The sequence below is a fragment of the Mercenaria mercenaria genome, chromosome 10 (assembly GCF_021730395.1).
Source record: "Mercenaria mercenaria strain notata chromosome 10, MADL_Memer_1, whole genome shotgun sequence".
NCBI lineage: Eukaryota > Metazoa > Mollusca > Bivalvia > Venerida > Veneridae > Mercenaria > Mercenaria mercenaria.
In genome coordinates, this window is record NC_069370.1 from 50,061,822 (window position 1) to 50,076,228 (window position 14,407).

At 35.9% G+C, this 14,407-nt stretch overlaps 1 protein-coding gene across 1 annotated transcript in view; it reads left to right on the top strand.

Moving 5' to 3' along the window:
- The window catches only part of LOC123561614 (DDB1- and CUL4-associated factor 8-like), a 42,464-nt gene that overhangs the window by 10,446 nt on the left and 17,611 nt on the right, over positions 1-14,407 (top strand). Inside the window, exons 3-4 of the mRNA XM_045354108.2 lie at positions 8,538-8,647; positions 10,495-10,635. Of these exons, the coding sequence (XP_045210043.2) occupies positions 8,538-8,647; positions 10,495-10,635 (251 nt within the window). The remainder of the gene's footprint in view (positions 1-8,537; positions 8,648-10,494; positions 10,636-14,407) is intronic.

Here is a 14,407-nt window from a genome sequence, read left to right on the forward strand (position 1 = left end):
TTGGTCAGAATTTTTTATCTTGATGATATCTAGGTCACATGTGCTCAAAAACTAGGTCACTATGTCAAATAATAGAAATAACGATGTCATACTCAGTTGAACACTGGGTCATGTGGAGATAGGTGAGCGATTCAGGACCATCATGGTCCTCTTGTTACATAAAGTACATAGATCCATATTTCTGAATATTTTAGCAACAAGAACAATTATAGTTTTATACACAGACGTATGGTTTACCAAAATGGTAAATTGCATGGAGAAATGCTAGGTATAAATACAGATTTAGCTGAGAAATTATCAGGGGGTGTAAATACTCATTTAAGGTAACTTTTTACCATATCAAAGACCCGCAGTTTCGTGTGACAAACAGCAGTCGGCAATTCAAAGACTGCCGTGTCAACACTTTTTGATTACAAGACAGCAATTAGCAGCCGTGCGTCTGTATTTAAAGAAACACATTTGAACTTATTATGTCGGTATTTTGTCATGGACTTCAAACCAAAAGTTTTTAAATCATAAATAAAAAGATAATTGTTTTCAGAAAAATCTAAGGGCATTTATTACAAACTACCAACTATTGCAAACGAGGTGTCAATTAATTTGCAAACAACTTTTGCTTTATGAATTTACTTTTTAGCTCACCTGTCACAAAGTGACAAGGTGAGCTTTTGTGATCGCGCAGCGTCCGTCGTCTGTGTGTCCGTCCGTTCGTCCGTAAACTTTTGCTTGTGACATCTCTAGAGGTCACATTTTTCATGGGATCTTTATGAAAGTTGGTCAGAATGTTCATCTTGATGATATCTAGGTCAAGTTCGAAACTGGGTCACATGCCATCAAAAACTAGGTCAGTAGGTCTAAAAATAGAAAAACCTTGTGACCTCTCTAGAGGCCATATATTTCACAAGATCTTCGTGAAAATTGGTCAGAATGTTAACCTTGATGATATCTAGGTCAAGTTCGAAACTGGGTCACGTGCCATCAAAAACTAGGTCAGTAGGTCTAAAAATAGAAAAACCTTGTGACCTCTCTAGAGGCCATATATTTCACAAGATCTTCATGAAAGTTGGTCAGAATGTTCACCTTGATGATATCTAGGTCAAGTTCGAAACTGGGTCACATGCCATCAAAAACTAGGTCAGTAGGTCTAAAATTAGAAAAACCTTGTGACCTCTCTAGAGGCCATATATTTCACAAGATCTTCATGAAAATTGGTCAGAACGTTCACCTTGATGATATCTAGGTCGAGTTCGAAAGTGGGTCACATGCCGTCAAAATCTAGGTCAGTAGGTCAAATAATAGAAAAACCTTATGACCTCTCTAGAGGCCATATTTTTCATGGGATCTGTATGAAAGTTGGTCTGAATGTTCATCTTGATGATATCTAGGTCAAGTTAGAAACTGAGTCACGTGCGGTCAAAAACTAGGTCAGTAGGTCAAATAATAGAAAAACCTTGTGACCTCTCTAAAGGCCATATTTTTCATGGGATCTGTATGAAAATTGGTCTGAATGTTCATCTTGATGATATCTAGGTCAAGTTCGAAACAGGGTCACTTGTGGTCAAAAACTAGGTCAGTAGGTCTAAAAATAGAAAAACCTTGTGACCTCTCTAGAGGCCATACTTGTATATGGATCTCCATAAAAATTGGTCAGAATGTTCACCTTGATGATATCTAGGTCAAGTTTGAAACTGGGTCACGTGCCGTAAAAAACTAGGTCAATAGGTCAAATAATAGAAAAACCTTGTGACCTCTCTAGAGACCATATTTTTCAACGAATCTTCATGAAAATTGGTCAGAATTTTTATCTTGATAATATCTAGGTCAAGTTCAAAACTGGGTCACATGAGCTCAAAAACTAGGTCACTATGTCAAATAATAGAAAAAACGACGTCATACTCAAAACTGGGTCATGTGGGAAGAGGTGAGCGATTCAGGACCATCATGGTCCTCTTGTTTAATTTACATCCCGGTTGCAATTACTGGTAATTTAATTGATTGTAACAGATTTGTTTATGACGGACGATTAATTACAATGATCAACTAAAATGATTTAGAATCAAAAAGAATCAGTGCATCGAATTTTTCTAAAAATATGCCGATTTGGAATCGGTCTTGCAGTCAATATGAATGCATGACAACGTTTATTATTTACCTAAAAAGCATTTGACCGGTTTTAAAAATCTTTCAGAAGAAACCCCGATTAGGCCAGATGATGATCATAAATAAATAAACTTTTTTTCTTGGAGATATGTATACTCTAGATTAGGGTCATTCTCGTAAGCGTACATTATTTCCGTAAGATCGTAGAGTTATAATCTCGTATACAGAATTAACTTCTCTCATTCATGTTTAATCTGATTGAGCATCGTTCTACATCTTACAAAAATTATAAAAATTGTTCATATATTAAAATACTATTTACTTTAAAAAGAAAGGCCGAGTGTATTTCAGTTATGGAAATTTCCCGTGCGTAAGCCGAATTTCGATCTCGTATAAATTCGTTTTGCGTTTATAAAGTAAATAATTAAGTTAATAAAAAACAATATTTTCCATTTGTAAATTTATTATTCATAATATATACGAATGAGTTCTGCATTAAACCCTACAAAATACCATTTATTAATATAATACGCGTGTATTTCGGTTATGATAATTTTCAGCGCGATCGCCGCATTTCGGTCTCTTATAAAATCGTTTTGCGTGAACGTATTTTATTTTCCTTTCGTATATTAATTCTTTAGGATATATTTGATTGAATTATATCAAAAAACTTAAAGAAATACCATTTTTTAATAAAATACGGGTGTATTTCGGTTACGATAATTTCCCGCGCGGTCGCCGAATTTCATTCTCTTATAAAATCATTTTGCGTGAACGTATTTTATTTTCCTTTCGTATGTTAATTATTTATGATATATTTGATTGAATTATATCAAAAAACTTACAGAAATACCATTTTTAGCTCACCTGTCACATAGTGACAAGGTGAGCTTTTGTGATCACACAGCGTCCGTCGTCCGTCGTCCGTCCGTGCGTTAGTCCGTCCGTCCGTAAACTTTTGCTTGTGACCACTCTAGAGGTCACATTTTTTGTGGGATCTTTATGGAAGTTGGTCAGAATGTTCATCTTGATGATATCTAGGTCAAGTTCGAAAGTGGGTCAAGTGCCATCAAAAACTAGGTCAGTAGGTCTAAAAATAGAAAAACCATGTGACCTCTCTAGAGGCCATATATTTCACAAAATCTTCATGAAAATTGGTCAGAATGTTCATCTTGATGATATCTAGGTCAAGTTCGAAACTGGGTCACGTGCCATCAAAAACTAGGTCAATAGGTCTAAAAATAGAAAAACCTTGTGACCTCTCTAGAGGCCATATATTACACAAGATCTTCATGAAAAGTGGTCAGAACAGTCACCTTGATGATATCTAGATCAAGTTCGAAACTGGGTCACGTGCCTTCAAAAACTAGGTCACTAGATCTAAAAATAGAAAAACCTTGTGACTTCTCTAGAGGCCATATATTTCATGAGATCTTCATGAAAATTGGTCAGAATGTTCACCTTGATGATATTAAGGTCAAGTTTGAAAGTGGGTCACGTGCCATCAAAAACTAGGTCAGTAGGTCAAATAATAGAAAAACAGGGTTCGCACAGGCTTGAAAAGTACTTGAAAATGAAGGGCAGTCTTGAAAAGTCCTTGAAAACACAATTTGTCTTGAAAAGTGCTTGAAAATTGCCCAAAGACCTTGAAAAGTACTTGAATTTCTTATTTTCTCGTATGCTAGACAATTAAAATCTCCCCAAAAACCAAAAGTAAATCTTTTAGAATAAAATGGCAATTTTCGAACAATGGGCAGAGCTACGAAAACGCCGTAATAAAAAAAGGTCGAATGTGTTCGGGACGAAAGCAAAGTTTGGGTACGAATGTTTCGTACTTTCTGTTTAGCGTTGTCTCCCCTACATAAAATGGCGTCAATTCGTCATGGAGCATGAATCGCAATTCTTATCGTAATGGGAAAGTGTGTGACAGTCTTACGGTACCCCCACCACAAACAGTTACCATTCTGTTTGCATCATCGAGTGCTAGTATTTCAAACTAAGTATAAAAAAATAATGTACTTAAAGCAGAAATTATATGGACAATGCAAACCAGAAACATGCCTTAAACAAGTCCAATATAAACATTAGTAAAATATTTCAGACCATGTTTCCAGACAGTAAAATAGCGAAAAAGTTTGCTCTTGGTGAAAGAAAAACTGCCTATATCTGTGTATTTGGCCACTTTAAAAGCTTACTGATTGAAAAGATCAGGGGACCATTTGTCGCTCTGATTGATGAAACTTGAAATAAAAAGATGCAAGAAAAACAGATGGATCTTCATATTAGGTTTTGGGATGCAGAATCACAGCAGGTAGTAACACGGTATTATGGTTGAATAAGTCCTTGAAATCTATAAGACTAGTGCTTGAAAAGTCCTTGAAAAGTCCTTGAATTTGACTTGGCCTTGTCTGTATGAACCCTGGACCTCTCTAGAGGCCATATTTTTCATGGGATCTGTATGAAAATTGGTCAGAATGTTCATCTTGATGATATCTAGGTCAAGTTCGAAAGTGGGTCACGTGCCATCAAAAACTAGGTCAGTAGGTAAAATAATAGAAAAACCTTGTGACCTCTCTAAAGGCCAGATTTTTCATGGGATCTGTATGAAAGTTGGTCTGAATGTTCATCTTGATGATATCTAGGTCAAGTTTGAAACAGGGTCATGTGCGGTCAAAAACTAGGTCAGTAGGTCTAAAAATAGAAATACCTTGTGACCTCTCTAGAGGCCATACTTATGAATGGATCTCCATAAAAATTGGTCAGAATGTTCATCTTGATGATATGTAGGTCAAGTTCGAAAGTGGGTCACGTGCCTTCAAAAAGTAGGTCAGTAGGTCAAATAATGAAAAAACGTGACCTCTCTAGAGGCCATATTTTTCATGGGATCTTTATGAAAGTTGGTCTGAATGTTAATCTTGATGATGTATAGGTCAAGTTTGAAACTGGGTCAACTGCGATCAAAAACGAGGTCAGTAGGTCTTGAAATAGAAAAACCTTGTGACCTCTCTAGAGGCCATACCCTTGAATGGATCTTCATGAAAATTGGTCAGAGTGTTCACCTTGATGATATCTAGGTCAAGTTTGAAACTGGGTCACGTGCCTTAAAAAACTAGGTCAGTAGGTCAAATAATAAAAAAACCTTGTGACCTCTTTAGAGGCCATACCTTTCATGGGATCTGTATGAAAGTTGATCTGAATGTTCATCTTGATGATATCTAGGTCAAGTTCGAAATTGGGTCAACTGCGGTCCAAAACTAGGTCAGTAGGTCTAAAAATAGAAAATTCTTGTGACCTCCCTAGAGGCCATATTTTTCATGGGATCTTCATGAAAATTGGTCAGAATGTTTACCTTGATGATATCTAAGTCAAGTTTGAAACTGGGTCACGTGCAGTCCAAAACTAGGTCATAAGGTCAAAAACTAGGTCAGTAGGTCTAAAATTATTAAAATCTTTTGACCTCTCTAGAGGCCATATTTTTCAATGGATCTTCATGAAAATTGATCTGAATGTTCACCTTGATGATATCTAGGTCAGTTTCAAAACTGGGTCACGTGCGATCAAAAACTAGGCCAGTAGATATAAAAATAGAAAAACCTTGTGACCTCTCTAAAGGCCATATTTTTCACGAGATGTTCATGCAAATTTGTGAGAATGTTCACCTTGATGATATCTAGGTAAAGTTCAAAACAGGGTCACGTATCTTCGAAAACTAGGTCCATAGGTCAAATAATAGAAAAACCTTGTGACCTCTCTAGAGACCATATTTTTCAATGGATCTTCATGAAAATTGGTCAGAATTTTTATCTTGATAATATCTAGGTCAAGTTCAAAACTGGGTCACATGAGCTCAAAAACTAGGTCACTATGTCAAATAATAGAAAAAACGACGTCATTCTCAAAACTGGATCGTGTGGGAAGAGGTGAGCGATTCAGGACCATCATGGTCCTCTTGTTTAATAAAATACAGGTGTATTTCGGTTATGATAATTTTCCGCGTGGTCGCCGAATTTCATTCTCTTATAAAATCATTTTGCAAGAACGTATTTTATTTTCCTTTCGTATGTTAATTATTTATGATATATATGATTGAATTATATCAAAAACACTTCAAAAATACCTTTAAATTAAAAAATACAGGTGTATTCCGGTTATTCAACGTGTATTCCAGTGTATTCCGGTTTTCAGGTGGATTCCGGTTTAATGTGCGACCGTCATAAAATATTACAAAGCCCTCCTGTGCCAATTCCTCATTTTGAATGTGACTAATGCAATTATTTCCTGAATCCTTGAACTCTTATCTTTCCAGCTATGCAGTAAAACTTTTTACCGCAAGGCTGATAAAGTTTTATGCAAAAGGTTTAAAGCTATAAAACTCTTAGCATCCGGTTACGTTTATCAGGTCATGATCAGACTAAAAGAGAATTTGATTAACCACAGATTGCTACTTATTTCATTGTATAGGTCACTTTGTGAGAACAGCAAAAAGACTTTTTTTGAATAACTTACCTGAGTTAACTTATATTTTATAACTAATACAGGTTATAAAATGCTTGAAAAAATAACTGAAATAGGTTACATAACTTAAAACAGTTACACCCCTGACTGTATAGTAAAGGGAGGTAATTACAAAATTTTGTAAAAAGGAATAAAATATACATTTGCAATAGGGATCAAACTCTATGTAATGGGTCTTTTTATTCCTTAAATATATCTGTAACAAAATATGGAAACTGAAAAATGTCATAAAATGTTGCTCAAAATTAATGTGATTGACCACCTTCAATGTGTATGTAGAATTATATCTAATTCTTGAAACAGAATTGTGCGAGTTAATAACTGCTAGGCATATTTTGTTTAAAAATAACCAGAATAACTGGAATTATGTTATTGCTGAAAATCAAAAAGTTTAGAGATGTCTCCCACATGTAGTAGGGAAGACATTGACTTCCCAGAAATATACGTTGTAAGTGAAAAACGGAACTTTGGAAACTATATATTTTGATTGATTTACAGATATCTCACCAAAACTGTATGTAATCCTATTAAAACCTCATTGTGAAGTCTTTTAAATACTGACAGTAATGATTGTCATAATATATTTATCAAACTGAGGGTATTTAAGAAATTGTATTTACACCTTGTTACAACATAGTAACGAAAGGTAGTATCTGCTACTTACAACCTATTTACCATCTAATTGTTGTATCCAGAATGAAATAATAATTATGCAGTCATAAAGGTTGTAAGTGGCAGATACAACCTTTTACTTCAGTAGATATTCATAAAATTGACCGTCAAATGGGTTGTAAGTATATTATTAACAAAATGTCATTTTAAACAGGGTCATAAATTATGATTTTACGTTCTGATTATGGCCCTTTGAATGCAGTTTCTGAAAATGTATAGGTCATAAAAGGTCACAAGTAAAAGTTACAACCATATATTTATGGGATGTCAACATATTGACTCAGTGCTGTCAGTCTGTCTGTCCACCTGCGCCATGTCACAAAGTTTGCCCATGCAACTTGTCCGACACCACTAGATAGATCTACACCAAAGTTTACGTGAGTGATCATTGTCAAGCCTTTTTATACAGTTCTTTGACATTTCAGTTTGATGATTTTCAGTGTAGTTATGGCCCTTGATTCATAAAATTTTTATGATGTTTTGGCCACTTCTCTTACATTATTGGACAGATTTCCACCAGACCTTTCAGGAGTGATTATTGACAATTTTGTTTGATTCTATGATTTTCAGCAGAGCTATTCCCCTTGATTCATTCAATTTTATGATGTTTTAGCCACTTCTCTTGTATTATTTGGCAGATTTCCATCAAAACTTTCAGTGGTCAGTGCCAAGCCTCTTTATGCATATTTATGGCATGTTCTATTTCAGTGGAGTAATGTTTTGGTATATTTTACCTTGTCTGGGCAACTGCTCTGATATCACCAGGAGGAATTGCAAACTTTACAAAAGTGATCATTGCAAAGCGTAGTCGTGCATGTCCCAGTCATGTTCGGGTTCAGTGTTTTTCAGCAGAGTTATTGTCCATGACTTGTCAAACTTTATGATGTTTTAGTTCTCTTATTATGTTGTAAAGCAGATTTACACCAAACGTTACAAGAGTGACCCGTGCCAAGTCTTATTGTGCATATTATAGGCATTCTCTGTTTCAGTTATTTTCAGGGGTGTTATGGCCCTGTATTTGTTTTTGGCAACTTCTCTTACACGATGGGCAAATTTCCACTAAACCTTATCAATGGCAAGCCTAGTTAGCATATCATGTTCTGGTTCAGTGACTTTTAGCAGAGTTACAGTCCTTTGAGGCATTTAACAATTTCTGCATGTTAAGTGGTGGAGGACATATGTTTTTTGTGAGAAACAGTCTCTAGATTTTTTTTGTTTTTCTTTGACAATTTTCTGCATTGTTTGTTCAGGGACTTTGTTAGCCAGTGGTTCTGATGATTTGAATATTGTAATATGGAACTGGATTCACAACCGTCCTGCCCTTGTGTATGACAGCGGTCATCGAAGTAATGTGTTTCAGGTAATATTTTTAACATTATGTAAATGTAGTACAATACATTGTGTGGACAAATTTTGCTTTTTAGCTCACCTGTCACAAAGTGACAAGTTTGAAAGTGGGTCAAGGTGAGCTTTTGTGATTGCGCTGCGTCCGTTGTCCGTCCGTCCGTAAACTTTTGCTTGTGACCACTCTGGAGGTCACATTTTTAATGGGATCTTTATGAAAGTTGGTCAGAATGTTCACCTTGATGATATCTAGGGCAAGTTCGAAACTGGGTCGCGCGCCATCAAAAACTAGGTCAGTAGGTCTAAAAATAGAAAAACCTTGTGACCTCTCTAGAGACCATACTTTTCACAAGATCTTCATGAAAGTTGGTCTGAATGTTCACCTTGATGATATCTAGGTCAAGTTCGAAACTGGGTCCGTGCCATCAAAAACTAGGTCAGTAGGTCAAATAATAGAAAATCCTTGTGACCTCTCTGGAGGTCATATTTTTCATGGGATCTGCATGAAAATTGGTCAGAATGTTCATCTTGATGATATCTAGGTCAAGTTCGAAACTGGGTCACGTCCGGTCAAAAACTAGGTCAGTAGGTCAAATAATAGAAAAACCTTGTGACCTCTGTAGAGGCCATATTTTTCATTGGATCTGCATGAAAGTTGATCAGAATGTTCATCTTGATGATATCTAGGTCAAGTTCGAAACCGGGTCAGCTGCGGTCAAAAACTACGTCAGTAGGTCAAATAATAGAAAAGCCTTTTGACCTCTCTAGAGGTCATATTTTTCATGGGATCTGCATGAAAATTGGACAGAATGTTCATCTTGATGATATTTAGGTCAGATTCGAAACTGGGTTACGTCCGATCCAAAACTAGGTCAGTAGGTCAAATAATAGAAAAACCTTGTGACCTCTGTAGAGGCCATATTTTTCATGGGATCTGCATGAAACTTGGTCAGAATGTTCATCTTGATGATATCTAGGTCAAGTTCGAAATTGGGTCAACTGCGGTCCAAAACTAGGTCAGTAGGTCTAAAAATAGAAAATTCTTGTGACCTCCCTAGAGGCCATATTTTTCATGGGATCTTCATGAAAATTGGTCAGAATGTTTACCTTGATGATATCTAAGTCAAGTTTGAAACTGGGTCACGTGCAGTCCAAAACTAGGTCATAAGGTCAAATAATAGAAAAACCTTGTGACCTCTCTGGAGGTCTTATTTTTCATGGGATCTGTATGAAAATTGGTCAGAATGTTCATCTTGATGATATGTAGGTCAAGTTCGAAACTGGGTCACGTACGGTCAAAAGCTAGGTCAGTAAGTCAAATAATAGAAAAACCTTCTGACCTCTGTAGAGGCCATATTTTTCATGGGATCTGCATGAAAATTGGTCAGAATGTTCATCTTGATAATATCTAGGTCTAGTTTGAAAATGGGTCACATGCGGTCAAAAACTAGGTTAGTAGACCTGTCAAATAATAGGAAAACCTTGTGACCACTCTAGAGGCCATAGTTTTAATGGGATCTGTATGAAAGTTGGTCTGAATGTTCATCTTGATGATATCTAGGTCAAGTTCAGAAGTAGGTCACATGAGCTCAAAAACTAGGTCACTATGTCAAATAATAGAAAAAAACGACGTCATACTCAGTTCATGTGGGGGCAGGTGAGCGATTCAGGACCATCATGGTCCTCTTGTTTGGATGAAGTTGTGGTAAATGTTGGTTTTAAGTTCTGAAGAAAGGAAAGTGTTTGAGCTAAGCTGATTTTGTTATTCACAAGTTCGATGAAAATTGGTTTTTAAATATACAATATTTTTTGTGAGTAGAGAAACCCTTAATCATTTTGTACATGTGTTTGGGACCATTTCAGGCTAAATTTATGCCGTTCAGTGGAGATTGCCATGTGGTCAGCTGTGCCCGAGATGGTCAAGTACGACTGGCAGATCTGTCGTCAACAGGGGTCTGTAAAGGAACGAAAAAAGTAGCACAGCATAGGGGTGCTGCTCACAAGGTAATTGTTTACTTACTGTCATTTGAAATGTAAAGGAAAGACCAACCCAGGGGTGCTTATATTACAAAAGAAGCTTCACATGGGTGCAGTTCCATATATTCTGTAAATTGGATGATTTTCACAGTTGCTGTATTCTAATAGTGATTTTGGGTAAACAGCCTTATTTAAAGTTAAATGTTGAGTGTGCATGTTTTAGGACAAGCTGCAGTTTAATTTTTACAAAAATATTGATTTAGCAAGAGTTAGCGGCATTATTAGTGAATATTACCAAAAATTAAATTATCACAATTGTTTACTCAGTCTACATAGTTGTCATCCACACCACCCTGTAAAGGAATTGTAAATGTTACTGAGCAAATGTGATGCACACAAGTGTGTCTGTAAAGACCTAAAATGTCAATACAGGGCTTGTGTTCATGTCATAGGGCATGACGGTGTTGTTTTGAATTTAATTGTTTTACATCTTCTTTAATAAAATATAAACCCTACTAAAATCGTACACCCTTTTAAGATTCATTGTAACAATTACACCCAAATATGCTTAATTATAAATCCCTACATCTTTTCCATCCTATAACCCTAATTACCGTTATCCTTGTATACTCCTGTCCCCAACCTGAATTGTACTAACCTTTATGTCTTTGTATTGCAATAATCGAGAACAAGTGTAAATGCTTCATTTTACTTGCCTTCTTGATATGAATGCATACATATAGATATTATGTCTCCCACCACACATTGGTGTGGCAGACATATTGATTAACTCCAGTCTGTCTGTGTGTGTGTCTGTCACAAAGCTTGTCCGCACTCTAAGTCAAACATTTCTCATCCGATTTTCACCAAACTTGAACAAAATGTGTTTGACCATAAGACCTTAGCCAAGTTCGATAACTAGCCAAATCGGTCCAGGCTTCTTGGAGTTATGGCCCTTGAATTACCAAAAATCGGTCTTTTTACTCTTGTCCACACTCTAATTCGAATATTTCTCATCCAATCTTCACCAAACTTAAACAAAATGTGTTTGACTATGAGACCTCGTCCAAGTTTGATAACTAGCCAAATCGGTCCAGGCATTTTGGAGTTACGGCCCTTGAATTATCGAAAAATTGGCCTTTTTACTCATGTCCGCACTCTTAATCAAACATTTCTCATCCGATCTTCACCAAACTTGAACAAAATGTGTTTGACCATGAGACCTCAGCCAAGTTCGATAACTAGCCAAATCGGTCTAGGCATTTTGGAGTTACGGCCCTTGAATTATCGAAAAATTGGCCTTTTTACGCTTGTCCGCACTCTTAATCAAACATTTCTCATCCGATCTTCACCAAACTTGAACAAAATGTGTTTGACCATGAGACCTCGGCAAAGTTCGATAACTAGCCAAATTGATCCAGGCATTTTGGAGTTACGGCCCTTGAATTATTGAAAAATTGGCCTTTTTACGCTTGTCTGCACTCTTAGTCGAACATTTCTCATCCGATCTTCACCAAACTTGAACAAAATATGTTTGACCATGAGACCTCGGCCAAGTTCGATGCTTAGCCAAATCGGTCCAGGCATTTTAGAGTTACGGCCCTTGAATTGCCGAAAAAATCTGTCTGTTTACTCTTGTCCGCTCTCTAAGTCGAACATTTCTCATCCGATCTTCACCAAACTTGAACAAAATGTGTTTGGCCATAAGACCTTACCCAAGTTTGATAACTAGCCAAATCCGCCCAGGCACTTTTGATTTATGGCCCTTGAATTACTGATTGGATCCACTCATCCAGACCATCTAATTGGATCCACTCGTCTAAAACATCTAGAGAAACTAACATTTTCATAGGGGCAGTTGTGGGAGACATGCGCTTTTCTCAAAAGCATCTCTAGTTTACTTTGTTATGGTGAATAATAAATATTATCTAAGATAAGAAATACTTCTTTGTTTCAGTGTTTATTCTGGGAGACAGATAAGTGATCCCAGGAGTGTAGCACCCCAAGAACAAACCCACATCTACCACTAAAATATAAATTCTTGGCAGAAGGGTCGAGCTAGCCCTCAGGCACAACAAAGACTGCCCTTCGTCATTCACATAGTTATAAAATTGGATATTTCAGGTGCCATAAAGAATCTCAGCATATTAACAAAAGATATTAATGAAACAATGTTAGCTATTGATTAAAAATTGGATGTTGAAGACCCACCACGACCTAGTGACCTACTTTTTCCTCCCACATGAACTTCGTGCAAATCATACTGATAATAGACCTTTATAACGGACACGGACAATGTAATCGTACTATGTACTATGGTCAATATCTGGGGTTTTTCTCAAAACACAAAAAAATGTAACCACAGGAGTTTGTTTTTTTTTTTAAGATATTAATATAATAAAGCTTTTCGCGTAATTATAATTATCAAGGCACAACATATCTTTATAATTCTTGGCAGTGCTGTCCTCTGCTGCGAATAAATCTTATCCACAAGGAGAACTCAGACGAACACATTATATCTACATATACATCAGATGAAAAAAATACCATGTTCAGTTTAATCAAACGTCACATACCTGTACTTTTATTTATTGTCTGCCATTTGATAAAATAACATGTTTTACTTTTGAAATTTTTGAGAATTATTTTGACAGCCTATCGGCAAGCAACGCGTTCATCGTAGTGGCAGTAAATACATTTTGAACTAAATTCATTGGTAAGTGTTTGGTTTTTTTTGTTTTTTTTTTGTATAGGTAAAACAATTCTGACCTCAACTCAAACAGACCATTACTAGGTCTTTTCACTCAAATAAGTATAGTTTATGGCAGAACATTATCTATTAATTTAGATACAGCAACTTTGAACTTTGATCCAAACAGCTCTAATGTAATTGCAAGCTGGTGTTTTTTTAACTATGTTATTTCTCATGTTTGGTGATAATATGTCATTCTAAACTCTTGACCGAAAACCATTTTTCTATTTTCAGTAACAAACAAGCAGCTACCCTATTTATATCCAAGCCTTTCTATATTAGAAAGCTGCGTATAAACAAAGTTTTTTTTCATAACATCTCGTTGTCATTTACTGTAATTAAGCTCAGTCAATTTAAGCGAATAAGGATTTCTATAATATGTATTCATACCGACGTCTGTGTCGGTTTTGCTCTTTGCTCTCGGGTCAAAGTTGGCCATCTTCTAAATTTTTCTAGTAACTGCCCCTATAATCATTAAACCTTATATTTTGTAAAAGTGTTGGTTCAATGTTTAAGTCAACCTTCTCAATGCCTTCTTACTACAATCACTATAATAAAAAAGCATCATTTCTTAAGGACTGGTCTTGTTAAAGGATAAATTTCTGATATGCTCCAAATCTTTACGCCTGTACAACTGGCAATGGCTTCGTCTCGTATCTCAAAAGTGCAAATAGGCAAGTAAGAACAAACATTAAACCACATTATTTATTTTATAATAAAGTAAGCTTCTGAAATAAATAGGTACTGTTTCTGTGAAATACCAATATTTTACCAACCGGAGTGGAATATATTGCAAAACTTAACTTCCGTTTTACAGGCCATGTTATAGCTGATATTGTTTCTAAATATCTATCTTCCTCCATCCCTCTGACTCTTACACCCTGACTACCAAAACATGAGACAACAAACAAATAAGTTTTATGTTGTTCTATTTTTTAAGTATTGTCCCAACACCCATATCGTTAAACCACCTAATTACACTCCTACACCGACCGTCAGTTATCTTTGTAATTTCTATTCATATTCCTTTCTTTTTTAATTCCTTGT